This window comes from Magallana gigas, chromosome 6 (assembly GCF_963853765.1).
Source record: "Magallana gigas chromosome 6, xbMagGiga1.1, whole genome shotgun sequence".
Lineage (NCBI taxonomy): Eukaryota > Metazoa > Mollusca > Bivalvia > Ostreida > Ostreidae > Magallana > Magallana gigas.
Window position 1 is genome coordinate 14,096,699 of NC_088858.1, and position 14,958 is coordinate 14,111,656.

General features: G+C 31.1%; 2 protein-coding genes across 2 annotated transcripts; one reads left to right on the top strand and one right to left on the bottom strand.

Moving 5' to 3' along the window:
• The first annotated feature begins 204 nt into the window (after positions 1 to 204).
• On the top strand, positions 205 to 3,640 carry LOC105317544 (serine-rich adhesin for platelets). Its single transcript, XM_011414208.4, has 8 exons — positions 205 to 303; positions 503 to 557; positions 662 to 1,781; positions 1,921 to 2,066; positions 2,233 to 2,423; positions 2,511 to 2,668; positions 2,867 to 2,972; positions 3,363 to 3,640. Exons 2-8 carry the CDS (start codon positions 510 to 512, stop codon positions 3,499 to 3,501), a joined length of 1,908 nt encoding a protein of 635 aa, XP_011412510.3. The 5' UTR covers positions 205 to 303; positions 503 to 509; the 3' UTR covers positions 3,502 to 3,640.
• Positions 3,641 to 5,949: 2,309 nt separating this feature from the next.
• LOC117689200 (ceramide kinase) lies at positions 5,950 to 12,039 on the bottom strand. The gene is made up of 10 exons (XM_066089059.1): positions 11,889 to 12,039; positions 11,561 to 11,740; positions 11,300 to 11,425; positions 11,125 to 11,188; positions 10,819 to 10,964; positions 9,644 to 9,865; positions 9,326 to 9,544; positions 8,727 to 8,914; positions 8,484 to 8,617; positions 5,950 to 8,342 (listed from the first exon to the last, which is right to left on the bottom strand). Exons 1-10 carry the CDS (start codon positions 11,962 to 11,964, stop codon positions 8,300 to 8,302), a joined length of 1,398 nt encoding a protein of 465 aa, XP_065945131.1. The 5' UTR covers positions 11,965 to 12,039; the 3' UTR covers positions 5,950 to 8,299.
• Between the last annotated feature and the right edge of the window lie 2,919 nt (positions 12,040 to 14,958).

Consider the following 14,958-nt stretch of genomic DNA (forward strand, 5'->3'; position numbering starts at 1 on the left):
TAATTGTTTATGGCCAACAATATCACATTTAAAAGTTTAAGACAGATCTGATTGTTTTGTTGACCTCCAGTCTCCTTAACGTAGAGTGCCAGATAGACACGTTTTGTTGATGATATCAATGCACATAAATAAAATAAATATCCGTTTAACCTTGTTTATAAATACTCGAGATCACATGTTACCTATCAATAGATGACCGTCCTCTCATGGTATCTGTTTCATTGTTTACAAATTGATAACACTTTTGTTATCATCATGAGTTTCATTGCAACATATCATTCAACGGATTTATCGTGATGGAAGGTAAGAGTTAAAAATATTATAATAATATTTTTTTGTCATTTCTGTCTAAAATATATTATTGACTTTTATAAACGTCGATCTTTCAATTGATAAATTTTTCTAAGTATGATAATATTTCAATGTTAGATTTTTAGCCTAATATGACATTGCATATGTTGAATGATCCTTACGTTTATGAGTCCTTGTGTTATATTTCCAGATTAAAGATGATTTACAAAGCAATATTCACTATTCTGTTCTTAACACTTTTGGAGGTAATAACAAGTATATTTATTAAAAGCATGCATTTATGATCATTTAAATGATTTATCTTTTTTACGTCTGAAAAAATTATTTAATGAGGTGAACTCTTTAAAAGGTTCATTCATACTCGAATGATGGCGGAATAGATGGCAATCAGACAACACAAGTACCTGGTGCAAAAACAATTGACCTTGTCACATCATCAGTGCGCGATTCAACTTTACGCCGTATAAAGAGTGACACCACATTTACACAGAAAAATGGGAAACAAACGCAATCCCAAACTTCGTATGAAAATAAACAAGGAATGTCAGACGTAAATACCAGTACTACCACTCAAGCTTCATTGAAATTTTCGACAAAAATTGACAGTCATTCAGTTACTTCAGAACAGTTTTCAAGAACAACACACTCAATTCGGACACATAAACCTCAAAGTGCATTATTCAGCAAAGAGCATGTGTCATCTAAAGGCACAACATTGAAAAGAAGCAAGGAGAACATAGCCAACCGTCCAACACAAAGAACAAAGGATTACAATGGAACGACAGCAGATTATTCAACTCATGGACAAAACGATTCAAAAACAGATGAACACTCCGATTATACAGCTCGTGGAGCGACGAAACAAGTTTCTTTTCGGCAGTCAACAACCTCTTTGTCAGATAGAACTTTTACAGCTAGGACTACAACAGCAACTCGCCATTTACTAACGAATGATTCTACTGCTGCGTCTTTTCCTACCCCTAGAAATAAAACTAGTCCATCTGCTTCAAAGTCTCTTCCGAAGAAATCAACCATATCTAATAAACATAAACTGCGGACCACAAAAGCAAACAAAAAGGACCCGACCAGTTTCTTTACTACGTTGTTCACGAAATCAAAGCATCATTCGAAGAATAATGTAATACGTTCGACAACTATGACTTCTCTAGAGAAAAATGTTTCTTCTCCAGTTTATTCAAAACAAACAACAGACAGTATTAGCAGTCAATCAAATACGGTGCCACACCCCGCGCACACGACATCTAGATTGCAAATGTCTTCGCATATCTTTCATTCAAAAAGCCAGAAACCGAAATCGCACACAACAAGCATTCAAACGATGACGATTCCTCACTTATCAACAACACATAAAAAATCAAAACCAAAGGGAAAAACAAAGATTCTCATCAACGAAATTGCAATATCCCAGAACACACCAGAAGAACAATTTATTGAACTTAAAGTGTCCAGTAAGTTACATGTATTGCAAATACTTGTATTATATATTCTGATATTTTTAATGACTTTGTTACCAATCATTTGGTTGGGACCATCATATACTTGGACATTGAAATAGATTATAAATCATCAAAACCCTTGACCTTGTAGGTGATTACACACATGATCTTCAATCGTATGAGGTAGTGGTATTCAGTGGAATTGGCGAGGTACTTTCCACTATGAGTATACATGGAGACACAGGCAAGCCCTATGCTATTTTGGCCAATGAAGATATCCATGTCAATATTCGAAAGGTATTCTTCTGTTTATGTAACAAAAAACCCATAGTTAATAAGCCAGTAATATTGTTATATTGATTTCTCTAAGATTTCTCATCAATTATATGACGAAAGAAATAGAAATACCAACTCTTTATATGTAAGTTAAGGGGGTATTAAACTAAACTTTTTTTTAATGTAGGAGTTACAGAAAAAGAAAAGCATAGCGGTAGCAGTTTACCATCGCTCTGAGAGTACCTCCGACGTAATAACGCTTCATAGCAAAGGGGTGATGGATGCTATTGTTCTCACCGCGTATGATGGACGACCGTCAGATCAACTGATGCAGAATCTGATGAAAGATAACGCCTCTCCATTCCATGTGTCATCGAGGTAGGGAAAAGTATCCAATTTAGTTTTAACAACTCTATGAAAACACAAGGTTTTTGTCGATACTAGCAGTCGTTTTATTATTAAAAGTGCATTGACAAATGGAGGGACCATCAGTCGTTGCGCCGAAAACCACGTGCGTGACACGCAAGATTTTATGGAAATGTCAGAGCCAAAGGCAACTAGAGGATTTAGGAATGTCAAATGTCCAAGTAACAGACTTCCAACTGTCTCGGATAACTCAATAGGTAATAAAAAACCTTTGATTACCCGCCCCTAATAAGTACATGTGTTATTTGTGATGCGTTTGTTAGTTCAAACAAAATTTCTAAGAACAAGTTTATGGTTTTGTTTTATGGTGATTTTAACAAGAGTCTATTCGAACTTCAAGTCTTAATGGATCTTTTCTGAATTAATATCAATTGCTATTCAATTTTTACCAACAGATAATATACAGCTGACTTTAATAGTGGTGATGTCGTGCCTTGGCCTGTTCTTTGTGATCGTTCTCTTTGTTGTAATGATCATGAAGCAAAAACAGCGACAAATCAAGTAATTTTTCAATTCAATTGATATCATCTTTCACAATTCAAAAGTAAAAATGAACAGTGTCAGATATAGTAATTTTTAATGTGCAAAATCGTTGCTAATTTTTATTATTACAGTAAATAGGAATTAATAGGAGTAAATAGGAAGTGTAAATATATACTGTATACAGAGTTATTTTCGCTCAGTTTTTTCGCCGTCTACACCTGTAAAGTATATTGAATTCACCCAGACACAGTATATATAATAATAAATCCTCTTTCTTATCAATTCAGTAGTTTAAAAATAGTTTTGAATTCGCACATTCTTAAATTTGCCCGCTGACAACGAGGGGAAAAGGGCCGAAAATGAAATGGCGAAGAATATTTTTATTTACATATTTATCATTTTTATCAGGATTATGCAGAACTCCATAAATATGAAAGAAGATGAGGATGAAGAAGTTGTTCTAAAGATGGCCTCAGTGAAGTTTGATAGCAACATCGAAGAACCTCCAACTTTTGATAATAATGTTTATTTGGCGATAAACTCTTGACTGTTTATACGTTTTCAAGCATACTAAGTACCTCACGCTCTTATATTATAGTTAAATGTTTTGTATTTAGAGTAGAATAACTTTACGTGGCAATTATTTAATCTATCAAGATAAAAAATAAATTATGTTTTGCACTGGATCCCTTATTAATGCATTTTATAGATACAATTTGCGTGACGATTTGGGAATAGCTTTGTTCTGTGGATCAAAGATCATAGGAAACAACTGGATAGTAGCATTGGAAACCATTCTAACGGATATTCAACAAAACAATTACGTGATCAAAACTAGTTAAAAAAAATGACCATAACTACTAAAAAAATTGAGAAACACATTCTAGACTATAGTAAATTAAGTATATAAATATAGTATAATTTCATTCATTATTAACAAAATGTATGAATAACAAAAGCAAGTGTAAGATATATATATATATATATATATATATATATATATATATATATATATATATATATATATATATATATATAGTTTCGATTGTAAAATTTAAGTTAAGAGGTTGGAAAAATTACCATTAAATTAAACTGTCCTGATATTAATGCATCCTTACCTTCCAATACTTTAAATCTACTTTAGTCGTCAATGCAGCGAAGATGAAATGTATGTATATTGCATCTTGTGTACATGTACGTGTATGTATACATAAAATTGTTTCTTTCACGGCATTAAAATTAATTGATACAGCACTTCTGCTATGATATTTACCAATGAGGATATATTCTTATTCTCAGTTAAGTATCAAGTGCATCGATATTTTAATGGCTTAAAAACAGCGCTCTAGTCTTACTTCACACTTTTGTAACTCCATTGATAAATCCCTTAGACAGTCTAGACGGGACTCCCAAAACGGAGTTAACTCCCAAAACGGAGTCTTTGGCTCCATCATGCATTGCGGTAAAATGGCGTTTCTAATGTAAACAACGTATGAGTTATGCCCCTTAGTTCTAAAAAATCTCTAAAATTGGCCAAAAACACGACAAAAATTAATTTTAAACTTTCAAAAACATTTCTAAAAGTTTATTTGTCATATTTATATCAAATTTTCATAACTGTTTACTTGTATTACGTAAGATTAATTTTTAAAATGAAAAATTCACCCATATCTTCGATCGCGTATAACTATAACTTTTTAGAAATAAATTAAATGCTTGAATATGATTATTAATCGTTGTTGGTTGATATATAGTCTCATTTACATCATTTTCAGGCTTAATTACTTAATTATCTCGAATATTTATGCATTTAATATGGTTAACTAACATCGGAAACGCCGCGAGCGATTATAATTGTTTTGATGATAATTATCTGTTTAATTTAAAGAGTTATTGTATCTCAAATGACAATTGGTTTAATTTTCTAGGTTTTTAAACTACCAATTCTATTTTTTAAAAACAAATAAGACGTTTTTAATCATCGCTAGAGCAGCCAGTTTTTGTTAGTAGTCGGGACCCTTTTCGTTTATGCACTTATCAATTTGTGTGTTTGGTGACTTTAAATTATAACACAATACGAAGAAAGTACAATTTAATGCAATTTACCTTTTAGTAACGATAAAATTCCATGAAAAACACAAAAATATCACTTTTTAAGCATCGTCCAAACATCCAACTTCGGAGATAAATAACTTTCTTAAGTGCAAATAAACACCTATTTCGTGCAAATACGATCGATAGTAAATTATATCCTGGGTCTTTTAAAACATGTTAGAAGTCTGCCAACACACGCAGCACTTTGCAAGATGATTTCTCGTGGACCCCATGTTTTCATCGAAAAATCGCCATTTTTTGTACAAGTGCGCATGCGTAGACTCCCAAAACGGAGTCCAAAATACTTGCAGAAATTCACTTCCGTTGACTCCGTTTTGGGAGTCCGTCTAGACTGTTAGAAGGAATTTGAAAATAATTACTCAATTAAATGTACCAAGAATCTTTTTAAAAAACTCAGAATACAAAATATTCTCTTTATTATTCTAAATTTCAAAGTTGGAAACTCATATCAACGTTTATTTTCCGTAGGACAATTTCACGAATAGCAAATAACTCAACATCTGCATAGTTTAAAGCAGAATTCTCCTTGCCCATCTTGAACATTTTTTCTTCATTAATTCATGTTTTTTTTCTTAAAAATTGATTAAGGTATAAATATTTCTTCTACAAACTCATATCGTTTTAAAACAAGAGGAATTGAATATTTCTGAAAAATTTAACATCATATTTTAAATTTATTAAACAAATTTCCAGTCCGAATTGCCTTTATTAGTTTTCAAATACATACCCATTTTTATGCAATTTAACAAAACAAAAAACCAAAAAAAAAATAAAACCAAAACAAAAAAAACAAACAAACAAAAAAACAAAAAACAACCAAAAAAAGAACCCAACAAACAAAATACAACCTCCCCCCCCCCCCAAAAAAAAAACCAACTGAGTGATGATAATGATATCTTTTTTAGTATTAACTACTTATATTGACCTTATGCTGTTGGCATCACACTTATATGAAGTTAATGATCAAAATTTGGGGATATGGTGTATATAATAGCTTTTAAGTATATTTCAATATTTTTGCAATACTAGTACATGCCCAAATATTTTCTTAATGAATAAGTAAGATATAACCAACAAAAATAATGCATAATTATATTGACTAACAAATGAAATACTGCCAAAAATGTTCTTGAAAAAAAAACAAATGGAAAATTAAGTCCGAATTTCCTCTATTATGCTACAAGTGCTTTTATGTTTGAGCTTAATTCCAAATTATAGTGAAAATATCGATTGTTATGTAAATAATAATTCAATGACATTGAACTTGATATGTCAAACTTTCACGAGTCAAACAGAGAGTAAACATCATCCTTAATAAAATATTCTCTATTTTAGTAAGTTTATGACTTGTACACGTCACAATGCTCGTGATATTCAAAAATGCAAAATTTATCTTTACGTGAGATGCTTTGTTCCCGGAAACTTTTTGTTCATGTTTATTAATACGTTTATTGAAACATGAATCAATATTTTCTTCCTGATTTTTATTGATTGATTAAAGAAAATTTTGTTTTTATTACGCAGCCCAAGCACTGTTATACATTCATGGTGATCAAAAAGCGCGCTTTAACCAAAAATATAAAAATATCATATACAATATCTATATCACCACACACAGCTTTATTCTATTTGTAAGATTATTTTACCGTTACACAAATGTTGTTAATGGTGATCAAAAAGCGCGCTTTGACCATATACAAATATCATATTCAAGATTCATATAGCTACACACACAGCTTAAGGTCAAGATCTAGTAAATGAAAGGTGCCTACAGGTTTATAAAATTTAAGATATAAATTCTTTCAATAATGCTTCTTAACAATAGGTTTGTTTGGGGCTAAATTTTATGAGAACACAATTGAAAATCATGTTTTAAACTGTAATTTTCAATGAAATATGAAGGAAATAATGAACAAATTTAAGAGATTTCTCCATTTTTGACCAATGAAATATATCTAAATTGCCTACAGTCTCTCCAAAAACAGAATTAAACAAGCTCTTGGCCTTCTCTTTAAAATGATGTCAAATTAATTAAAGGTATCGGGGTTACTTTTCCCATGATTTAACGTAGAATGTCAAAAAATTGTTTAATGTTCTTTATGATTTCTTTAAAGCCGTAAAGTACGGGAAAAAGATTCTCTCAATCAATTATGACGTCCTAATGGTTCTAGCACCGAAAAGACACTTTGAAATCATATAATAGATCTTGACCTTAATTCGATTAGTAAGACTCAAATAGGATCAAACTTTGTCAATTTTCAATCACAAATCAAGAATTCACAGTAAAAGAAAATTAATGAAACTCTGATATCATGATTCTAAAACAACATTTCACAAATGGAATTATTTTAAAAATATTTTATATAAAGTTACTGAATGGAGTAATTGCAGTTTATTTAACGGTTTTACAGAAATACATTTTTTATTTTATTTAGTCTTTTTTTTCTCATACGAAGTCATGTGTTAATATGTTGTTTGTAGCCTTCTTACTTTTTCACGCCTAAACTTTATGTTTTGATTTTTTTTATGATATAACTATGTAATTTGTCTTTCATTTGCGTTAGAATTAAAACCAAAATCAATATAGCCCCCCCCCCCCCCCTAAAATGTAGCTTTATCATGTTTTCAAACCTTAAATGAAATTTCACCAATATTAAGTTTTAAAAAATCCCCTTTTATTTTCACACAACAAAGTATAAGTTTAAAAAATAAATAAAGACAAAAAATAAATACAATATTGATAGCAATTATAATATACTTTTCACAAATTCGTAAACCGACAATGTTTTAAAATATCATAGGGATTATATTTTCATCACATAAAACGTATAATATTCTAGAAAAGTAAAATACAATCTGCATAAATACTTCATAGTATTTGAGGTATATCTTTTTTAAATGTAAAAATAATACGTTGATAATAGCAGAAGTTTTGTTTCAAACAGAGGTAAAACATATTTTGTACATCAAAATTCACAAAAAATAATGTATAAATTAAAAAAAAAATAAGACATAAAACATATAGATGTACAAATTTTATAACAGAGGTATACATTTCTATTCGAGGTTCAAATGATGAAATATCATCAGGTTGATGTTTTGTTCATTAAAGTATAAAAAAGAATACATCATTGTCCATGAATACGTTGATAAAGCAGAGGTATATGTTTTTAATAATAATTTAAATATATATACTCGAAGGATGATTTGATTTATGCATCCAGTGTCATTTATTTTGCTTTTCCATAAAGCTGCACAACCTGTTTATGCAATCTGTAACAAGTAAAAACATCCAATTTTTTTATCGTTCAATCTAAAGAACAAAAGCTTAAAAACACGAATATTTTAATTCTTTTGAAAGTATATTAAGATTTTTGAGTATTCAATACGCATGAAACATATTTTTTTGATTACCTGACATCGAACTCTGGATGTTCAAGACGGATAACTTCCCCGTCACAATTTAAGTAGAAATCCTCCGTTTTGTTTCTCAACACTCGAACTCGATATCGCTGAACTTCAATCTTTTTCACAAATTCGAAGTCGTACTAAAAAAAGACATGTAAACAGGCATTCATTATTAAGGAAAATATAGTTTTAGCTAAAGACTGAAAGTTAAAGGACAAAGAAATATTTTTTTTCGGTAATAATACTCACACATGATGACTTTCCATCGTCCACTTCTTTCAGTTGCCTAAAATGGTCAGCAAGTTTACATTTTGTTGTTATAAGTAGTTCTAAAGTGTTGCCGCCAAAGTTTGGGGTCATTCTTGTTCCATCAGGCTTCATTGTGATTGGATAAGTATCCACAGCGTATACCACTCTGTCTTCTGCGGTCTTCCATTCTGCGAATTGTAAAATAAAATCTTGATAATTTTCGCATAGAGCGAAGCAAAATGAGAAAAAAGATAGAGATGATTTAAGGTATCTTACCATGTCAAGACTTTAAAATCTATAAGACTAGATCAGAAGATTTATTACACGTTTTAATAAAGTATTTGTATCAATCGATTTGGTTGAATATCATCATAGCACAGGGGTTAGAGCAATAGACATATATCACTTTTGTTTTCGCCAGAGCCTTTGATCTTATTTACTAAATTTTGAAAGTTATCTTTTTGCTTCAAAATTATCCAATTTTTTGGGCAATTTGATTTACATACTTCTTATGCAAGATGCCATATATGGTACTTGATGTTCTGCTAATTTAAAAAAGCAATTCTTGGTGCAACGAGCCACACTAATACAATGTTTACCTGATGGTGTGTCAAGAGTGTCCGAGAAAGAAAATGTTCTCTTCTTATAGCCATCTCGAGCACTCTTTCTGTTGGTTACTGGAACAGATGTTAGACGAAGAAAATCTGGTTTTTGAATCGTAAAATCCTCCTGATATTGTATCCTTTTATTTTCGGTTGGAATATAAGAAATCGAAACGTTGACAGGTCTTCTGTTCAGCACTGAGCCCACAGGTATAACTACAAACAGAGAGGTCTCACTCGTAAGCTTTCTTTAATGAGAAATACACCCCAAAAAGGTAAAAGGTAATTTAATCACTATTAGCCTAAATGGTTTACCTTTAAATCTACTGGTCCCCATCCATCGGTACTTTTCACAGTCTCTCATCACATCTCCAAACAACCCAAACCCGAGAATGAGACCCGAATATCCACTGCATTTATTTCCTTGATGTAGGCTGACAATATTGGTCGAAACACAATGTCCCATCACGATCCTTATCGCAGCCGTCACTGGACACTTGGTGCCATTTAGATACCATGCTGTATAGTTTCCGGACCCTTAACAAAATACAAAGAATGTTTTAAAAACAACTCAGTCATATATGGAGGGAACACTCGTATTGGCATGTTTTGTTTATCATGATGTGCGTAAGCGTTATTGCATTGAGTATTATTTCCTTGAAAAGTTTTAATCTAGTTTACTCTTAATGATCTCTGATGTCTCACTCAGCATATCTTTGAGTGGATATCCTTTTCTAACTATCGCTACCATATAACATTTCAATGATTTGGCCTATTGAAATGATGTTTGAATATAATACTTCCCTATGATGTGTTGTAATGAAAGGATTCCTATTTTATGGAAAGTAAAAAAACAAACAATCTTAAAGCAAAGATGGTGTTCATACACAAAACTGTCAATCACGTATTAGCTGACAGCTTTACTGGATAAGGCTCAAGGCTTATTACGATTCTGATCCAATGTTGTCAAAAGTAGTTTGATTAAAAAGGAGAGATGTGTTATAGGACTTACAATAGATTTTCACTTCTTATCACAAATTTGTTCATCAGTTTCGAAGCTATACATTGTTCATCGACGTACTTATGTTATAAAACATACCCTTTTAGAGTATTTTCTGAGTCACAAAGATCATCTTACACTATTAATAAGCATATGAAGTTTTTTTGATGCACAGGTAGCTTATTTATCATAAAGTCATAATACATATTGTTACAGAACCTTTTAAGCTCAATTTTAGCTCCAAAAGTCTTGGGGTGAATGACATGAATGACTGTGAAACAATTGACCTAGATACAAAGGTCAGTATATTTACTCAACGGGTTAATTTCCTGTCTAGTTATACGAGTATTTCTGTTAATATTTCCTCATATGACTGTGCTTGGATATAATTGGCAGTGTTAACAAATAAGGTAATGTTACCAGGGACGTTTGATTTTATTGCTTGACTCTCAAATAACACTAAGTATATCTTGAATAAATATATCCCCACCTGCTGGGATTATTCCTATTGGAAGCTTCAGCTGTGTGAGCTTACATTCTGGATTATCCGGGTCCTGGCCATGATCTCGTAGCTCTCTTACTGTCAGTCCAGATACCACTTCATTGTAAATCCCGTCTCCGCCCACAGCAACCACTCTAAAACAAAGAGAGTTTTTGTCGCTTAATCACTGTCACATGCCGGTAAAATATTTTTAGTTTCCAATATCATGTTCAATAAAAGTGTGAGGGATTTCATAAAACTGGAAATTTATTATTCATTTAAATTTGTTCGTTTTAATCAGTTTTTAATTCATACCCATCGAATTCCTCCAAATCGATATTCATCAACAAGTCTTTAACTTCGTTTGCTCTGTGGGTAACTAAAAATGTAAGGAGAATAAAGTGTAGTCTAAATACCCGATACGTTTAGTTACTTTACCATCTATAATAAAGATCGAAGATAAACAAAATCTTCCTCATGAACTACATACCAATCACATTTGTTTGAATTTCACAGAGTTCAAACACTGGCAGGACTCGTTTAGCATAAATTTGTTCGGCCTTCCTACTTCCGCTTCTTGGATTTATCAATACCAACAAACGTTTTGGTCTTTTGTCTGTAAACAGAATAAAAATAATGGTTGAATAAATATTACATACAAATACCTTCATTTGTTTAAAAAACAATTATTCTTGAAAACACTATTAACAAATAATTCCTTCTTTTTTTTAATGGCAATTCATTTCCTAACCTGCTAAAGTATTTTGAATTTTCTTATGAATTTCCAAACACTTGTCTAACGTTTCAGGGTATTGATGACGTCTTCTTGTCAACTTTGTATTTCTCTCCACTACATAATGTACTTCTAGAAATGCGCCACCATTACTTTCATGTACACAACTCTTCAGAATCTGACTTTTGTTAACTGAAACTGTAAAAAAAAATCGGAACAATTTACAAATGTATTATTTGTAAATAATATGAATTTAAAAATTGTTTTTATAAATTTTAAAATTTATTTTCATATTATATGATTCTAAGAGTATATATGATAAAGTTTTGTATTTTCTTACACTCACATGAAGAAGATTTGCATATTAAATGCGAGTTTATAAAGTCCATATCAGTTTTTGTTTCATCAGAATTAGGCTTCATGTTATGTATCAGAATATTTTATGCATCGACTCTTTATGAATGTAGCGGGATTTTCCTATCACATATTTAGAACACCACTTCACTGGTTCTTTTTCAATTTGCTCAATTATTAATGTACTTTGCCGAATGCACTTTGTGGTTGTTCATTACCCAGCAACAATTCTGGATTTGCAGTCTAAACAATTTCAACAGTCATTGTGCAAAATCGACGTTGACAGGACCAAATAGAAAAAAATACACATCTTTAGAATTGTGTTTATTATTGATGATAAGAATATAAAATTGACGGAAACACCTACTGCTTGATAAAAAGATATTCTACGTTTACTACCAGGAATACAAATGCTTTCTCTTGCTGACACATGGTGAAATATATATCTTACGAAGCCCAACAATTTGCAAACTATTTGAATAACAAATATCTTCAAAATCTGTGGAAAGTTTGGATTTTTTTGAAAATGAGAATTTGCAATTATTCACATGAAAATAATTCCCCATGATCTAGTCTAACAGAAAGAGTAGTGAATGAGCATCTACGTTACAAATACTTGTAACATAGCTGAGAAGTTGAGTGACTGCGTAATGACATTGGATACAATAAAAGAAATTTCATTCATAAAACTACACATGAATGCTTGTTATTCGTAAACCTCTCTCATTGGATAAATTAGTGGAGTATTTGGTGTTACACTTCCGTCTTTGTTAGTTTCAATGTTCTATGAATGAAATTCACCAGGAAGTTAAAAGTAAAAAATTGAAGTTAGACTAAAATATGTCACAAATATATATCATAACTATTTCTTTTTTTTTCTAAACAAGATTTTTTAATTGTAATAAAAAGTAACTTTATATATGCATGTGTTGTATTTTGTTTTAACATCCCTAAATTAGTTGACAAACGTTCTCTCATTTTGGCTTCATTTATGATCCAATTTCTAAATGTTTAAATACGAAAGAAGCAGAAATAAAAAGCAAAATGGATTGAAAGTTTCAAAATCGGAACACTCAGTATATTAATTAAAGTTAAGTACTTGATAAGCACAATGATTTATTTTACATATGCAGAAATGATTTTTGCTGTTAGAGTTCTTGCCAGAAACTTTTTTTTAATGTGTTTTACCCTTTAAGGTAATGGGCCATACCCCACTGCATAAATAAAATACATTCATAATTTTTTTTAGAAATGTTATTTGGGATATATCCTTAATAAAATTTACCCAGCTGGCTGGTCCATCGGTACTTAAGGTGGCACGGGGCAGTTTTTTTTATACAATTCATTGTGGCCAAGGGATCCATGTCTTTGGAACCCTGTAACTAGAATTCCTCAGTTTCCATTCAGCACAAATACCTTTAATTCACACTTTATAAGGACAATCACCAATTTCTGAAGAAAATTACTAGTCAAAACCTGTAAAGTTCTCTACATACTGGTTTTTATGAGATTTTGTCCCTCTCATATTTTGCTAATTTTTCATGATTTTTCAGCTTTTTAGACCTCCCCCAGCTAATTCCTTGTAGAGGGTTGACCTTCCGTGCCACGTGCATGTTGCACCATCACATGTCAGATACTTACCGGTGTATAGTTTACAATTTCCCATCCACCTACTTTTCGTGTTATTTTGCCTCCCGTCTGTAACTTGCAATTTCACTGTGTAAAGTCAACACAATCAGTCATAGCCGCAGGTTTCGCATTTTTTCTTCTGATTCTCATGTACCTAACATATAGGGCCTACATATTGCATATCAATTTCAACAAGAGACACCCCTCAAACTAATGATAATCATTAAAAATCATTTCATGAATTTAAGCAACACTCATAAGCCTTCAAGTACAGTAACTCTCAGTTTTACAAAAATATTGACCGGGTACTTTATCCGAAACTGTCTCTTGCTACCCAAAAGCTAGGGCCGTAATTGCGGGAAATGGTACCTTTTTCTTACATTAAGAATATTAGCCGAAGGCTGAAATGTGACTTTCAAAAATCATTTTTTCATTAATATTTTAGGTAAAATGAACGTTTTCATTTTTCAAAACAATAATTTCGTGTTACACTTGCCTATTTATTAAAAAATAGATAAATTGGCTTACAAATGAGATAAAATGAAACAAATGAAGAGTATTTAAACTGTTATAATTTTATTTACCAACAGAATTCTCTAAAATATTAATAAACTTCACTTCATAAGGTCCTTAATCAATAGAAAATAAAATTAACCAAAGGAATGTCCTTTTAAGGATCACAATGAGCGTATGTTTGGTAAAATTCATTAAAATATATATTTTGAAAAAAGTTCCATAAAAAATTATTTTGCCTATTTTATTTTTTCATTTCTCTAAAAAGTATGTTTAGCAATTAGTTAAAAATGGAAAACGTGATTTGAACAAACCCTCGATCAATCTGTTTTATATAAATTGCATAAGATGATTTTTCGGATATCGTTATGTATTATGGATCGAGATCCGTATTTAGAAATTGCAGTCACATACACGGAAGAAGCTAATTACCTGATATGCCATCAAGACAAAACCTCTATTCAACTATTTTTACTGGTTTTAAAGACTGTCCAAAAAATGATGTAACTTTTCTTCAACATATAATTTTAATTCTAAAAAACAATTATGGGGGAAAATATTTTTATATTCATTGCTAAGCGTATAGAATAAAAATGATATAGCTTTAACAGGTAGGTCAAATTAGTCTACTTTGTGTGTTTATCTCCCTTATTGTACTGGAAACAACAACCTTGGTCAGGATTTTAGTTTGGATGTTTATGGACCTTCAAGTATTAATGTTCAAAGATTCGGATTATTTCAACCTTACATGGCAATGCTGTTTAAACAGGAAAAAAGTAAGCGTTCTATACCTTCAAAAAGAGTACGCAATCGGCACAATTCAGTCATGTTTCCATTTCGCTGATTAATAATTGATTGCTGTTGTCATGATTTTAGGTCAGCTTCTTTTCTATGTTTAATACATGTACATCATTTAGGTT